The sequence below is a fragment of the Lissotriton helveticus genome, chromosome 5_1 (genome assembly GCF_964261635.1).
Source record: "Lissotriton helveticus chromosome 5_1, aLisHel1.1, whole genome shotgun sequence".
In the NCBI taxonomy this organism is placed as follows: Eukaryota; Metazoa; Chordata; class Amphibia; order Caudata; family Salamandridae; genus Lissotriton; species Lissotriton helveticus.
The window spans coordinates 1,580,576,727-1,580,594,299 of record NC_136065.1 but is presented as its reverse complement, the minus strand read 5'-3'; the positions used below and the strand labels follow the sequence as shown (position 1 = coordinate 1,580,594,299).

General features: G+C 45.7%; 1 protein-coding gene across 5 annotated transcripts in view; it reads left to right on the top strand.

The window, feature by feature from the left end:
• FOXP4 (forkhead box P4) overlaps nucleotides 1–17,573 on the top strand; it is a 305,951-nt gene that overhangs the window by 210,033 nt on the left and 78,345 nt on the right. For all 5 annotated transcript variants that reach the window (XM_078644738.1, XM_078644739.1, XM_078644736.1 and 2 more), the window contains exons 6-9: nucleotides 1,689–1,839; nucleotides 3,316–3,520; nucleotides 4,148–4,252; nucleotides 12,461–12,548. In XM_078644738.1, coding sequence (XP_078500864.1) covers nucleotides 1,689–1,839; nucleotides 3,316–3,520; nucleotides 4,148–4,252; nucleotides 12,461–12,548 — 549 coding nt within the window. The remainder of the gene's footprint in view (nucleotides 1–1,688; nucleotides 1,840–3,315; nucleotides 3,521–4,147; nucleotides 4,253–12,460; nucleotides 12,549–17,573) is intronic.

The window sequence follows — 17,573 nt, the reverse complement described above, 5'->3', positions numbered from 1 at the left end:
TCCCCTACTACAGAAGTAGTTTCTTACCTGTAACTCCAGTTCTGTAGTAGGGGTATCTCTGTTATAGTCATAAGCACCCGCCCTCCTCCCCGGTGGAGAAAATGGTACTGTGATGTATGCTACAGGCCTTCCTTTATGCACCTTCAAAAAGAACTGAAAGTAAAGGGAAGGGGCTGAGCATGCTGGGATACCGAGGGTCTCCAGAGAGTTCCTTAAAGGCACGGTATCCCTTTTCCAGACACATAATGGCAGCCTATGGAGGCTTGTCTGTCCTTACCTGCCTCTCTATCATTCCAAAGATGTGGTGAGGGGAGGAAAGTTTCTCTATGGGTGAAACTTGACAGATTGTGTTAAATGTGTTATTGGTGTTATATCCTTGGCATTTCTAGTTGAAGTACTGGACAGTGTAGCTTTGTAGGTACAGGCTGCATTATTGTCTTTTATTTTCTCTTAAGTGTCAATGCAGGACTGCAATGAAGACAGTTTAAGAGATTATTTTTGATTGCTCCGGGGTCCACGCACATGGGCGGGACTATTCACTAGATTATGACTATAACAGAGATACCCCTACTACAGAACTGGAGATACAGGTAAGAAACTACTCCATCAGACATGAGCAGGATTACAGGCAAAACATCTGAGAACCTGGCTACAGGCGAGCGGTGCACGATTCACAGCATCACTAACTGCGGAGCACTTTACTGGCGAATTCATTTGTCGTCTACATCCCAGTATTACAGATGCATTTCTGATTATGCAGATTTCCTTCACATATAAAAATACTTGTGAAACCATGCACATTGAGAGGGCTTCTTATACAGAAAGGAAAGCATAGCTGGGTACAACTTGTGGACATATTTGATAAGCTTCAAAACACACAAAGACACTTAAAATGAAAATGTACAAAGATGAAGTGCCCCAGGATCGTGGCTGTGCCGCCCTGTGGGGTGAGCGGGCACCCGGTGCTGGCTGGAGCCTGGGCAGAGCTCTGTGCCTGGCCTCCCTCAGAATGTGGTGCCGGTGCAGGTGTGGGACCGACCCCCCGAGTGCAGCTGGCGCCTCATCCTCGTGTTCGATTAATGAAGTGCGCCCATCAGGCCAGCCTGCCACTGAAACTGCACTTGATGTGCTCGTAAATCAAAGTGACATCAGCTGCTCCAGCACAGACTGCACCCACTGAGCTGCATCCAATGTGCTGGGCGGGGGAGGGGGAGATATGTACAGCTACTTGAACCCGGGCTGCGGAAGCCTGGAATGCGACACAAAGAAGTGGAAGCCAGAGGAGGAGAGGGATCCTAAAGAGAGGAACGGGAAGGGGGGGGGAGGGAGGGGCAGATGGGTTGGAGAAAGACGAGAAAGGGTGGAAGACAGAAGACAGATAAGTACATAGATAGAAAGAAAGAGGTACTGGAATAAAAAAGAACGCCAGGTAGAGAGTAGAGCTAACACATATTCGAGCCCAAGGAGAGAGAAAGGAGATGCTACTCTCCCTCTGGGTAGGGGGGGTCTTGGTCTCTCCATGAAACCAGGAGATGTTAATACTGCATTATCTGTTCTCTCTCGCTCTCTGGACTGAGAAGCGTGTTTATTAAGAGGTTGATCTGTCTCTGACACAGGTAGATTTTTGTAATTGCTTCTTTGATCTGGCTTGAAGAGATTTAGCTGAGGTGTTCTGCCTTCTTTTGCAGCAGTCCTTGGGGAACAAGCAGCTGGCCTTCCAGCAGCAGCTGCTTCAAATGCAACAACTACAGCAACAGCACCTGCTGAACCTGCAGCGGCAAGGCCTGGTCAGCATGGGCCCGAGCCAGGGTGCCATGGCGTTGCAGAGCTTGACACAAGGTAAATTCGTGGCACTGCCCCCTTCAACGTGGCCCAGCCTCTCCCCTACACTGCCTTATGCAGGAACAGGGCCAGTTCATTACAGCAAATGGCACTGAGTAGTGCTTAATGTAAGCTAAGACCAGAGCACGGATGACCCCCATATCTCTCACCCCCTGTAGATCTGCAGATCCTTGCCATAGTACCGTGGGAAACACCCCCAATATCCCTCGCACCCCTTCCCCACCTTTAGCATGTTATAGCACCGAGTCACGAATTCCATGGTGCTGTAAGACAGGGCCAGAAGCAGTATAACACTGGTCCTGCCCTTCCGAAAGCTTCATGCCAACTCCAGCCCTCCAATGAAGTGACACACCCATGTCCAGATGCTGTAGGGCAGGGTGCCATTACACAGCAGCCCTTTACGCAAGGTAAGACTGGGCCTTGTCCCGATTTATTTTTCATTCCCCCTCCCATTGCACATCACAGTCTTATGCCACGTAAGTAAAACCTAACCCCAATGCCACTTTTTACTTGTGTGAGAGTCACCTCTTCTCACTGGCTAAACAAGGACTGTGCCTAATACGCTCAAACACTTTTCCTGCATGCATTCCACTAGGGATGGTGTATTACTAAAACTCTCAACTCAGGACTGTGCAATCGTGAAGTCACCTCCAGGCAATGATGCACCAGACAACACCTCCAACTCCTGCCAATCAGACACCCTGATCTCTAATGCCTTAATCTCAGGTGTTTGATGCCAGACACCACTCCGCGCAGCTAGTTGGAGGCTCCTACTACATGGAAAGCGTGGCACATTCTATGACAATATCCTATCCCTCTTACACCAGATTAAAGGGTCTGCAAGACCCCCCATTTGTGATCTTCTGCCTCCTTGCTTGCCACCTGGTTATAACGCCACCTTATTATCTGCGTTGGGGTCAGGACTTTGCTTCCCTCCTTTGAGAGATACTCATGTTGTGGTGCAACATAGTTAGTAGATAATGTAAACATTTTCGACATTTGCCCCTCTATAAAGTACCCTAAGTCAGTGCAAGCAAAACTGTGTTGAATTCCAATCTTGCTGACATGTTTGTGGCCTGTGAGTCCTGCTAGCTCTGGGACGTGCAGTCTGCAAAATCCTGCGACTTCACTCTGTCTCCTGCAGCAAGTCACTGAACTCATAATAATTCCCCAAGGTTGTCCTACTTTCTAAGGAACTCAAACTTGAGCCCCTTACTCCGAGAGTCTCTTCCTCTGAGTGACTCTTGCTGATTGTTTACATCTGAGCTCCTCTTTCTTGGGGTGGGGTCCCTAACTAATCTTCTCTCCATTAAAGTGCTATTCATCTGGACTTGGCACTGCACTTCTAAACTGATCCTCTCTACAATGGTGCCCAAATCCTTACACCACAAGAAGTATATTCTTCTGGGCTTTGTACCGCCTCTTTGCGGGTCCCTTGACTGAACACTTAAATCACTATCTCCCTCTCTCTAGCCATGTGCCCCTCTGACCTCCAGCAGCTGTGGAAAGAAATGACAGCCAACCAGCCCACAGAGGAGATTATCAAGCACGAAGGCCTGGACCTGAGCACCGCCACAACCAACTCTACCTCATACACTACCGCCAAGATGTCCCCGTCGCTCTCACACCTCTCGCTGAGCAATGGGCAGAGCTCGATGCTGACCTCAAGGAGGGACAGGTATGGGTCAATCATTGTCTATTAACTGGAGCAGGACCCCTCTCATAACATGGACCAACTAGGTGCCTGAAACTGGATTGCCAAAAGATGGGCACTGCGACAAGGTAGCAGAGTGTGCCCCCACTACTGTGTCCAAGATAGGCACCTTACAAAAGAAGATACTTGGTCAGTAACCCAATGTAAGCAGCACAAATGTCCTGATGTTGGGTTCTTTCAAATAATCTTTCATATCTAAACGGCGTGTAAGCTGAAAGAATGTCCTTATCTAAGGGTCCTTTAGAGTCGAGGTGTGAGAAGTATCTCCAGATGTGCCAGGTTCATGCTGATTTTTAGCTATCCTTTCGGATACATTTAGACTACATTATACATGAATACATTAAGAAACATTATGACTCTAAAGTGAAATACTTACACACGGTGGTTATCATGAACGTCTGACTCCTCCTGGACTTAAGAAAGGCCCTTCAGTACTAGCTGCAGGAATGTCATTATCGAAGCAGGAGTTAATGATGACCACTTTTGAAAATAAAGAAAAGAAAGAAAATAAAAAAGAAAGACAAAATGCAAAAATGAAAGGACGTTCACATTGAGGAATGGTTGATATTAATGAGCAGATTTTTTTTCCAGCTCCTCGCACGAGGACCATTGCGGCCCGCACCCGCTTTATGGACATGGAGAATGCAAGTGGCCAGGCTGTGAAGCACTGTGTGACGATTTGGGACAGTTTCTAAAGTAGGTAGATGCTTTGCCTTCATTCTTGAAACCTGTAATTTTCACTGTAATAGTCTTGTTGTTGTGAGGTATCTTCTGATTCATCACTGGTCGGAATTTTGCTGCCAGTCTGCAATTATGTAATGAGTGCCCTGCAACATTAGTGTTGGGTACTCTAACTTCTCCTGAGGGTCTAGCTAACGTCGATTTCAAAAGTTAGCAACCACCCCCTCACACTTCGTTTCATTGACTCTAATATGGTAGCTGCTGTCTAGCGGTCCATTTTACTCTCTGTTTTTAGTATAATAATGAAGAACCAACGGTCTTTCACTTGCAGTTCAGATAATACGACACACACAACCCACTGTTACACTTTAACCCAAAACAAGAAAGTACATGACGCCAATTTTTTTAGCACGTCAGGAGGGTTGAATCTTTAGATTACTATGCTATTTTCTACTAACACCATAGATACAGTCTCACTAAGTATGAAACACGTCTAGAACAAAAGTGTGGAAGACTTGAGGGAATCCTGGCAGGTTTGTCTCCCACTTCACTAGTTGGACGAAAAATACGCAGTAGTGTCTAATAACTAGGGGAAACAACATTTGTTGGGAATCTGGGATTTCTGAGCTTGGTGCTGCAATCAGTGCTAGTTAAATGTATCAAGAGTGTCCTGAGGTCCCCTTGGTTTCCTATTGGGACCGCTGGGGAAACAAATGAAGCCAGTAACTTCTTATGACGTTGGTTGTTGATCGTCCTGCAGGATCCTGTCCCTATAGATGTGGGTGTTATGCAGTTGAGGTGGCGGATGTGGCATGGCCCTATTTCTGTGGACATGGGCCAGAGAGAGCTGAGGTGGTGGACACATGGGCAGACATGTACGCCATTGGTGAAATAGGCATGTGTTAGCTGGCAGTCCTAGTCCCCATGCAAGCGTGCCCCCTGTAGATATGGAGAGGTCAACATTAGCAGGGTCCTACCAGTCATGAATGCTGGACTAAATCCCAGTGCTGACTTTGGTTGACAGAGGCTGGTTGCCTCCTTCATGCACAGTGGTCGCAAGCAAGTCTAGGGTTGAGGTGGTAGCAGCTTGAAGGGTATTAGCCCTTGAACCTCGGGGTAAGATTCAAGTCCTGTTTCCAGGACACATGTTCATAGCTACCATAGGTGGGGCATGTGTCTCGTGTGACATTGATGTTGTTGGACGCGAGCACTGTCTTATTTGTATAGATGTTGATGGGTGGTCGGTATGGAGTTTTGTTGGTGGGGGGGTACAAGGGCCTATTCTCATGGTGATGTCATGTGCAGGTGTTAAGGTTAGTGGAAGGAAGATACCGACTCTGGCCCTACCCTCCTCTTGTGTACATGGACGTACACCCTCTGTTAAGTTGTAGTGCTAGAGGGGGCTGTCTTCTCCTTCATTAAGGCATTTTCTCTTGCCCGCCGGATGTTGCATGGACTGTGTGATGGCGTGCGCTCCATACTCATTACCGCCACTGTCTGCGCACTCTAGGTCAGACACATTGTTTTCACGCTTCGACAGAGCTTTACTTAATTAGTTCATTTGCAATTAGATGTCTTTGTTGCTGAGGTTTTAGCAAAGACATCAGATGAAAGTGATGGCCCGTGCTTTTTAGTCCTTCTAAAGTGAATTTCTGGGAGCTTGAAGAAGGGAAAAAGCCGGAGGGTGGCAGCAGTTGGAGGGGGAGAGGCGTGCTGAGTCAGGGTAGGGGCTGCTGAATTCCCTTCAATTCATGCCAGCTTCTATCAGCTCCTCCCCATTATGCTCTGGTGCAGCTCCGAGTTCATCTTGTGTTTTCCCCTGTGTTCCTGGCATATGTTGCTCCTGTCGTGTCAGGCAGCTGGTGGCGCCTGTGCTTCTTGCAGATGTGTGATTGTCTCTGGCAGACGGTGCCCTCTCTGAGCCTGGCAAGTGTTGCTCTTTGTGTGCCTGCAACATGTTTCCCCTTGCTTTGCAAGCAGATGCTTACTCCCACGTGCCATGCAAGTGGCATCCCCTGTATGCCGCAGCTCAATGATAGATGTCCCACCCTGTTTGTTATTTTTGTTTTTCATTGAAAAGTTCTCCCTATTGATGTGTTTACGTACACCAGTCAAGCTATATCAAGGGAATAATTGCCCATGCCTACCCTTTTGGAGACTGATTGGCGGCAAGCTATCGTGGTAAATGTTAAATCCTTTTTCCACACTCCTGGGACATGATAAACCTATACAGTCCCCATAACTAATCTCTTTTCGCCTCCTTGACTTTGTGGTAGGGTTTTGTTAATGGATTGCTAGCACCCTCCTCTACTCTAGGGATGCATTCTTGCTGTATTGGGCTTGCTTTTGGACATGGCTCTCTGAAGGCTCTGAATCTTGCCTGGCCTTGGGAGGAGTTTTCTGATATTCTGTTTGGGGCTGGAATAATTTGGCTAGGGTGTCTCCTGTTTGCTCCCATTTTGCTTCAGAAGAGAACCGGAGAAAATACCCATATTTGGGCAGCAGGCCACCTAAAATTGCAAACAATGCTCCTTCCCTGTTGGCATGAAAGCCTGCCCACCTTCTAGAATATGTTGCTTTTTATCATGCATGTCGTCCCTGATCCATTTATTGTCTCCTTCACAGTAGTGTTGTAGCCACGGCGTTTGCAGCCATTGTAAGCCTGGATAGGCCCACAGAGCATAATTCATTTGATATACAATATCAGCCTCTTTGTTACATGATTGTGACAATGTGTGGGGTCACAACTCAGTACGCCAAGTGTATAGGGGTATATTTTTCTCTGTCCCCCATTTTAACTGGAACATTTGTCCAGGTGTGCATTAGATGTGCCACTGGAGAGTCAGGGAGATGGTGCAGCCTGTATTGCGACAGTAGTCATAGCACCTAAATTAAACAGACAGCAGATAGCTTCATCTATGAAAGTCATTGGTGCTTTATAAAATCCTGAGAGAGAGTGCGAGAGAGAGACAGGGAAAAAGAGAGAGAGACTGTGTGTGTGTGTTTGTATGCTCGCGTATGCCCTCGCTCTGTTATATGGGAACAAAGTATACAGTACCTTTGGGAAGACTGTTATTTGTATTTTCCCATGACCCTGCACATGACTGACTTAGGCCTTTGTTCATATTTCTTTATTTGTCTCTCCACTTGGAGACTTGTCAACACCCCTCTCCTGCCCTCCCTGCGTTGGTGGCCTTTATCCATCCTTCTGTTGCCAGTACCCTGTGACTTTTCTCCATCTGTTTAGTGTGTCTCAGCTACACTTTTTACTATTAGAGGCTTTTTTTCTGTCTCTCTGCTGTCTGTATCACTACGAGGCATCTGTGTACATGTCTCTTGTCTCAGTCTTTACATCTACCCCCTTATGCATATGTCTCTGACGTCCATCTCTGCACCGGGGTTCTTTGGTCCTTTATCTATTTCTCTCAAATATCCCCCTCCAGAGTAGTGAGGAGGTGGTTGCCCTGTGCCTTTTTTTTTTAGCTCTTCTGATCTCTGTCTCTGCTCCTCTCTCGGTAAGTGATACCTGTCCAGGTCTATACACTTGGTGCCTCATTCATCTTTCTGCTGTGCACCAGTGCAAGGAAGACATTTGTCACATGTCTCTGGTGTGGCACCTCTGCACCAGGAACCGTTATCAGTCTCAGCACGGGGATATTTGTTCATATGCATCTGCTTTCTGGCTTGCAGGGGGCTCTCCTAAATGTATCTGCTACCCGTAGATGACTTATTGATCAAATCAGGATCCAGGCTAGAGGGGTCTAGGTTTCACAACTATTTATCATTTTCACTGATCTGTTTATTTGTGTTTTAAACATACCACTCATTATTACACCATTACCAAGTTGTACCAGATAGCCTTTCTGCCTACAAGGGTGTCATCAGAAAAGCCCTACTCTTTTCTAACCAATAGGCAGCAGTGCGTTCAAGTGATCTCTTCTGTATCACTGAGCCTCCTGGTAAAACTTGGAGTAAACTAGGGCTCTCTTCACAACCCAATGACATCTCTTCGAGGTCCTATTGGTCAAACATGTCACAGATGATTTGCTGCATGCTGTCTAGCCAATCTATTATATTTATTTTGATGATAGTTCCAACTATGGGATTTAGCTTGAGAGTGCAGCCATTCCAAATTCAGTGGGTCAGGAGAATGTGTCAGGCGCAGGTTGTCTAACTCTCAATGCTATAGCAACATGTTTGCTTGTTATTTAAAGCACCGACCACTCGTATCCTGGAGTGTAGACTGTCCAGTTGAACCAGCCCCTGTACCTTGTGAGAGCTGTGACCAGCAATTATTGATTATGTGTTGGTACCAGAAACGTGTTGTCACTTCTAGTACACGCACTTTTACTTTTGACCGAGTATGACCAGTGCCTCAACGAGTACTTGTGAGCAATCATTATATTGTGGCTTGAAAAACTGCCATGTTTTTCTACTGAACTTATTTGCAGTAATTGTTTGTACAATTGTTATGGACATATTCCTTTTGCGTTCTATGTTTTCCAGGGTTGCACTGTTTGCTAATAAAAATCGAGAGTTCTTTCACACAGAAAACGCAATCGTCGTTTTTAAGTACTACCTTTTATGCAATTACATGATTGGCTGCTAATTGTCTTGATTTGTTATTATATGTTAATTTCTGGTGCAAGCCCCTTCACTGGCACCCTTCTCCATCTGGCCTGTGGTTATCGTCTATGCTTTGAGCAGGCTAATGCCCTTCCTTCCGTAACACTACTCATTGTCCAGTGTCATATTCCACGCTTACACCGTAGATTGGAGGTAACAAATAACTGGACACAGACATAACATAGTAAAGGCCCTGCTGCTTTCCCAGTGCTTTGAAAGGGTCTGCAGCTTGTGAAGGCGATGGGATTGAGAAGACGCACCCTTTGTGCCCGTGCATTTTCTTGCTCCCTGCTTCCTGGGGTCTGCAGCTCGTGAAGGCGATGGGGTTAAGAAAATGCACCCTTTGTGCCCCTGCATTTTCTTGCTCCCTGCTTCCAATGGCCTGCAGGTGGTGAAGGCAAGGGAGTTGAGAAAATGCACCCTTAATGCCCCTGCATGTTCTTGCTCCCTTCTTCCTAGTGACCCAAAGCTAACTTGCCGTTGAGACCTTGATGCCTTGCAATTCCCCTGATCTTGGTTGAAAATTAAACACCCCCCACCCCACCCCAAGACCTCTTCTAAACCGTTACTACAGTTGACCTTCACCCTATTACCTTTAACTTGGAACTGTGGCCTTTTATTGGTTTTACCCAGGTTACCATGCGTACCAACTAAGCTAAGCACCTCCAAGAGTCCTGCCCATTGTTTACATGATTATAGCAGCATGTTGTTCTGCTCAGTATTTAGCTGATGAGAAGTTGGCTCCTAATAAAACCTAGTAAGAAAGCATTCTAGCTGGATGCTGCTGACACCTTTGAGGGCTGTCAAACTCTGGCATGGTGACATCATCTCAGCCGCATCTCGACATTTCTGAAGTGGAAAAAAAACATCACGAGTCTGCAGTCTCATTAGTCGGGTCCGTCACTTGAACTCCATCGCACAGCCTCTATGGCTTCATGCCTACACAAGGAATATTCTCCATTTACCTCTGCACAGGATCCCTTTGCCCATATCTCTCTGTATCCCATCTTCACACCATTTGCATATATATATATATATATTCACTGAAAAAAACATAGGTTTCACACCAGTTATAGTTAGGTGGAAATTTTACTCGCATAAAACCATTCAAATTCCCACGTTATAGTTAGTTGGACTCACTATAACTTGCGCGTGCAATGCACTGCTGATGACGTCACATATTACATCACTCATGACATGGTCAGTGACATCACTGATGACATCTCAAATGACATCACTGATGACAACATCCTTGTGACAAAGTGGCAGACCTCCTATCAGCATAAAATAACCTTTGACACACACATTCAAAAATAGAAACTAACATTTTCTTAAAAAAGGAGAAACCAATACCAATTACAACAACTTATTAGGTAATTCCAATATCTACATACACATCCACTCATTCACCAACAGTTTTATATAGTCACTCATGCATGTACTTACTCATCATATGTACTCATACACCTATACATCCTGTTACACACTAATACTCATCCATATAGTTACTCACACACAAATTCACACATGCAAATAAACTATCAAAAAAACATTTACTTGATTATACTGCTATATACGACCACTACACATACTTCTACAGAAACGGAAACATATTTACTCTCTTAAATAATCAATTATAAAAACACATACTCACTAACCCACCCATACACACAATCATCCACCCATACAGTCTTGCACACATGCTGTCTTCAAAATACATACAAATAGTGAGTCACTCATTCATGCATCTGTGCTCTAAGTAATATCCCCCACCGAACCATACAGACACTGATACTGATACTCAAAAAAACAACTAATAACCCATATAGACACTCATGTAGCTACTCACCAACCCATGCAGCCACTTATACACAAAGTGAGACACAGATACAGATATTTAAATATTTAAACATTACTCGCTAATATATGTATTCACTAAGATACATTTAATAAGTCAGTTAGCCAATCAATTTTACACAAAAAAAATCCATTTAGACATGTATTTACCCATTTATTCTTCCATCAACCTTTAGATATATATATATAAAAAATATTTATTTTTCAGAAAGATACACATTCACTGGATGATGTCATCAGTGATGTCATTTGAGATGTCATCAGTGATGTCATGAGTTATGTCACTGACCATGTCATGAGTGATGTAATATGTGACGTCATCAGCAGTGCATTGCACGCGCAAGTTATAGTGAGTCCAACTAACTATAACGTGGGAATTGGAATGGTTTAATGCTAGTAGAATTTCCACCTAACTATAACTGGTGTGAAACCTATGGTTTTTTCAGTGAATTTAATAGGTTTTTTAAATGCTAATTCCTAACTATAACTGGTGTGAAGCATATATATATATATATATATATATATATATATATATATATATATATATATATATATATATATATATATATATATATATAAAATTTCTATGGCAAAATGAAACCCCTCATTTTGTTCCTTTTCAAATTAAATGTATTAAGTGTTACCACTTTATTCCAATCAAGATGACTTCAGGTGTGCCATACTTTTGTCATAAGTAAGACTGTTAGCGTTCTAGTTGTTCTTTAGAACACTCTGGGACATTCTGTCATTGGGCTGTAGTTGGGCTACATCTGGCTGATATTTGGGCTACATTTGGGCTCTTTTGTCTCTGGTGGCCATCTTGGGAGACTGCATATCAGAATTTTTTTAATGAAATATAGGAGGATTTGAGAAGTCACTCAAAATGGGCCCTAATTTTTCTTTCTTCAGCACTAATCATAATTTCTATGGCAAAACGAACCCCCTCATTTTGTTCCTTTGCAAATTAAATGTTTTAAGTGTTAACACTTTATTCCAATCAAGATGACTTCAGGTGTGCCATACTTTTGTCATAAGTAAGACTGTTAGCGCTCTAGTTGTTCTTTAGAACACTCTGGGACATTCTGTCATTGGGCTATAGTTGGGCTACATCTGGCTGCTATTTGGGCTACATTTGTTTTTTTTGTCTCTGGTGGCCATCTTTGGGCTACATTGGGCTACATTTGGGCTCTAACATATATATAGCCCAATGTAGCCCAATATATATTTTTTCAAAGTTAATTTTCGTAAAAACCACTGGAGCATATATCTTGAGACATAGCAAAGGCACATCGGGGTACCAGTCCCTACAATTTTGCCAAGTTTGGTGGAAATCCATTCAGCCGTTCGGGCTAAAAGTGAGTCCAACCGCCCTATGGAAATTACCATGGGGAAAACATGTTTTGGGACCCCCCTTTTATCTCGGCCCCCGCTTGACAGATCCCCCCGAAACTTTCAGGGAAGGAGCGGAGCGTAGCTAGGCAAAGTTAAGGAAAATTACAGGCAGATCCCTCATTCGGCGCAAAAGTTATTCCCAATAGAATGTTGCGGATTTCCTATGGAAAACGATCCTAACTATAACTACCTACTGGCGACCGCCAGTAGGTAATATATATATATATGCGCTGTCCCTTCCCTGTGCCTTCCTCCTCAGTGTGTGTACATTGGGAGTTTCTCTCCATGTCTATTTGCTGTAAATTGCCACACTGCTCTAAAAAACATTTTTGGCCTTCTTGCCCACAGACACCTCAACACTGAACATGCCCTCGATGACCGCAGCACGGCACAATGCCGTGTGCAGATGCAGGTGGTGCAGCAGTTGGAGATACAGGTGAGTCTGAGTTTAAGCTCAGGGAGTGGTAACTGAGGGATTGTGGATTTCAGTGTGGTGAAATGGGCACTGCAGCTTGGAGAAAGTGTCCTATGCAGGGTCAATATATGAAGTTTTAAGGTCCGCCGTCCCTTTCATTATGTATACATTATACATAGATGGCAGAAAAAGAATGTAGGTGGAGTCAGTGTCCTGCTCATTGAGGGTTTCAGGGGATGTGATCACAAGTCATTTGAGACATGACCAGAACAAAGACTTTGAAGGAAAACTCATTTTCAAAGCTCGACATTACCTCCCTGATTATGAGGGTGCCACGCAATAAAATCCAACTTCCCGCGGGTCGGAATTTATCAGGGGGACAGAATGCATCTCTTCCGAGTTTCTGAGGAATAAAATGCAGATTCTACTGCTTACCTACCAAAGTCTGCATGTCATGGTAAGCTGCATACTTTTTCCTTTCAAATTCCAGAAGGTTTGACATACTGAAATTTAGAGGAGGTTGAGGACTGTATCACACATATTAATTACTGTGTGTGGTATATTCCACTCTCACACATGTTAATTACTGTGTGTGGTATATTCCACTGAACTCGTAATTCTGACCCATGATCAGGCGTTTGCATTGGGTCAGAAAACTGACCAACTCATAATCAGCGCCTGAGTTGGGAAAGTGTGCACATCATGTGAATACTACACCAAAAGCTGCAAATCCATTCTCACAGGTAAGTAACATGTTCCTTTTGAGTAAGAGTGTTTGTCTTGGTCAGACGTTGTGGTTAAGGGTTCGCAGGAGAATTGGAAGAGTTCTGTGAGAGTAGACCGAGTCTACTGAGGACACCACTCGCTCCTACGAAAACTAGAGACATAGCTCTCTGGAAGAATGTGGAGAATAAGTAGGTAGATGAGATACCACAGACTGGGAGGGAGAGGCAGAAAGGATAGTGCTGTTTAGGGAGAGCATGTCGCGCACAAATTGATGACAGTAAGTTGCAATGTTTTGGACAAATGTCTTTAAAAAAAGGGATATTGGTGGAAAACCTGACACTACACCATGATAGAGGGTGTCTTTGAGGCATTTCTCCTTCCCTTCACAGGGAGGAAGTGGATTACAGAACCCAGTTGAAGGACAAGCTCTATAAGCGAGCGGAATAAAGTTTCAGGTAGTAGAGAAGTAGCATTGCAGGAGAGTTCCAAAGCCACTCCTAAGAGAGAAATGGGAAGTCAGGCCAGAAAATACAGTTATGGGCTCAGTGGTGGTTTGGAAGAGCTTTGTGAGACTAGACTGAGCCTACTAGGAGAGAAAGGGGGAGTCTGGCCGCGCATGTCAGCAGAAAATGGCAAGGGCATTCTGCAGAAGAGAGAGGGGTGAGCCCCCCTACAGGCTGAGAGAATGGGAGCGTTCTCCAGAATTGAAGTCCAATACAGGACTGATAGAATGGGCGCATTCCCCAATGTTGCCCACCCTACCCCCACAGGACTAATAGAATGGGTGCATTCCCCAGGGTTGAGCCCCCCCTACAGGACTGATAGAATGGGCACCTTCCCCAATGTTGAGGTCCACCACAAGACTGATAGAATGGGCACGATCCCCAATGTTGCCCCCCCCCCCTTACATGACTGATAGAATGGGCATGTTCCCTAGGGATGAGCCCTCCCCCCCCTTACTGGCTGATAGAATGGGCGCGTTCCCCAGAGTTGAGGTCCACTACAGGACTGATAGAATGGGTGTGTTCCCCAATTTTGCCCCCCTTACAGGACTGTTAGAATGGGCATGTTTCCTGGGGATGAGCCCCTCCTACAGGCGTCCACTACAGGACTGAATGAATGGGCGCATTCCCCAATGTTGACCCCCCCCCCCACAGGACTAATAGGATGGGTGCGTGCCGCAGGATTGAGCCCTCCTACAGGACTGATAGAATGGGAACTTTCCCCAGGGTTGAGCCCACCCTACAGGCTGCTAGAATTGGCGCGTTCCCCAGGGTTGAGCGCCCCTACAGTACTGATAGAATGGGTGCGTTAACCAGGGTTGAGCCCTCCTACAGGACTGATAGAATGGCACGTTCCCCAGAGTTGAGGTCCACTACAGGACTGATAGAATGAGCGCATTCCCCAATGTTGCCCACCCCTCCCACGCCCTCCACAGGACTAATAGGATGGGTGCGTTCCCCAGGGTTGAGCCCTCCTACAGGACTGATAGAATGGGAGCGTTCCCCAGGGTTGAGCCCACCCTACAGGCTGATAGAATTGGCTCGTTCCCCAGGGTTGAGCGCCCCAACAGTACTGATAGAATGGACACGTTCCCCAATGTTGAGCCACCTTAGCTGATAGAAGGGGCATGTTCCCCAGGGTTGAGGCCCCCTACAGGACTGATCGAATGAGCGTGTTCCCCAGGATTGAGCCCCCTACAGGCTGATAGAATGGGTGCGTTCCTCAGGGTTGAGCCCCCCCCAACGGGACTGATAGAATGGGCATATTCCACAGGGTTGAGCCCCCCTACAGGACTGATACAATGGGCACGTTCCCCAGGGATGAGCACCTTACAGGCTGATGGAATGGGCGCTTACCCTAGAGCTGAGGCCACCTACTAGAAAGAAAGACGGTGCAAGGTGTCAGGAGGAGGGAGAGGAAATGTGAGCACCCATAGGAAGAAGGGGAGAAGAGGCAGGGTGAAGCTTGCGGATATAAGTCTTTATGAAGAGAAACAGAAGGAGATGAAACCAGACAGAAAAGAGAGAAGTACGTTAGACCACCTGCAAGAGGGAGAAGATCTGAGATGCCCCCTGTAGGAGCAAGAGGAGGGGTGCAGTCCTTTGTGAAGAGAAACAGGAGGGTTTGAAATCAGGCAGGAAATAGATAAGAAGACAAGACCACCTGCAAGAGGGAGATCTGTGCTGCCCCCTGTAGGAGCAAGAGGTGAGGTGCAGTCCTTTGTGAAGAGAAACAGAAGGGTTTGAAATCAGGCAGGAAATAGTTAAGAAGGCAAGACAACCTGCAAGAGGGAGAAGATCTGTGCTGTCCCCTGTAGGAGCAAGAGCTGAGGTGCAGTCCTTTGTGAAGAGAAACAGGAGGGTTTGAAATCAGGCAGGAAATAGATAAGAAGACAAGACCACCTGCAAGAGGGAGATCTGTGCTGCCCCCTGTAGGAGCAAGAGGTGAGGTGCAGTCCTTTATGAAGAGAAACAGAAGGGTTTGAAATCAGGCAGGAAATAGTTAAGAAGGCAAGACAACCTGCAAGAGGGAGAAGGTATGTGCTGTCCCCTGTAGGAGCAAGAGGTGAGGTGCAGTCCTTTGTGAAGAGAAACAGAAGGGTTTGAAATCAGGCAGGAAATAGATAAGAAGGCAAGACCACCTGCAAGAGGGAGAAGGTATGTGCTGCCCCCTGTAGGAGGAAGAGAAGGGGTGCAGTCCTCTGGGAAGAGCAACAGGAGGGTAGGAAGCCAGACAGGAAAGAGCTCAGAAGGCAAGCCCACCTGCAAGAGGGAGAAGATCTGTGCTGCCCCCTGTAGGAGCAAGAGGAGGGGTGCAGTCCCATGAGACAGGGAAGCATTGCGTTTCCCACATGAGGGATAGATGGAGCGATCCCTGACGGAGGGAGAGGAGGTGTGTGTGCAGTCTGTGCAGGAGAGACAGGAGGTGCGCCTGTCTCAGCTGGAGAGAGGTGGTTTGCGGGTCTCGGCAGGAGGGGAAGGAGGTGCACGGCTCCAGCAGGCGGAACAGGAGGTGTGAGGCTCTGCAGCAGGAAGAGGGGGCCTCAAACTTGAAAGCCAGTTATATATTGTGCATACTGGTTGAAATGCGACCGCGGTTCGGCCGCCTGTGATCAGAACCTGTTCCCAAACACGCTCTGAAGCACTGAGGTTTGAAAAGCAATTACTGGAGCTTAAAGAAATGAAAGTGAGAGAAAAAAGGCCGAGAGAGAGGCGGAGAGTCTGAGTGTGAGGCGTGGAGAGAAGCTGCCATCCAGGCTACCAATTATAAAGTTTTCAGCTCGGATCTCCTGCTGTGCCGAGCCCTGCGAGCCAGCATCACTGGGGCATATCTGTCAGCCCTAATGAGAGGGAGGACAGTGCTGCCATCCCACGCGGACAGCGCCATGCTATGCCGCCATGATGTCTGGTGTGGCGACACAGTCCCTTGGTGTCTCTGGGGGTGTGCGCCCCTCAGTAGAGTGCCATGCACTGTTTCTGTATGCCAGTCCTCAGTGCCCAGGATGGTCTGTGGCCCCATCGATGCAGGGTGAAGCAGCACTCGCTTCTACCCCTACTTCCATTTTTCAAGGAGGCCCTGGGAGATGCGTTCTCACCTATCTGCACTCTGGATGGTTTCGTAACTCTTTCCCATCTCTCTGGGACCCCTGTGCGCCCTGGAACCTGTACATCAATCAGTCAATCAGGTTTACTTCAGATTGCAAAATACATCAAACTCCTATAAAAACAACAATATCAAACAGTATTAAAAAATAGATTCTGCAACCAGTTCAAAATGAACATTCAAAATATCGATTATTCAACATCTTCTTGTAAACCCCACATATTGTAATGTAATAAACACCTATGCACTTTTCAAATAACTGCCTCTTACAAGCTTCAAAACAGTTAAGGTGTGACTTAATGTCCTTGTAGTCCATATCCAAAGTGACAGTGACTACATGTTTAACAATAATGTCATAGACGTTTAGTCTTACAGAGGTCTTCCCTGAAAACTGGAAATGTATGAATGTTGAGTCACACATATCTAAGTTTCATTCTAGGTGACTTGACCATCAGTATTTAGAATGCTTCTCGATTATATGTAAACTCTTTCTGTTAGAGCTATCACAGATAAGCCGCAAAGAATTCAAAGATTTAGAAATAGTAATACATATCATCATTGAAGAGTCTACTTTGCAAATTATAAGTGGATCAGGAAATGATCAAATTCCTTGATTTTTCAAAGCTTGAATCAACCGTTTATTTCTGGGGCCTTGGTAAAAGAGGTAAATATAAAATAAATGGTCTTTGGATTCATTAGTATCTTTACTTTGAT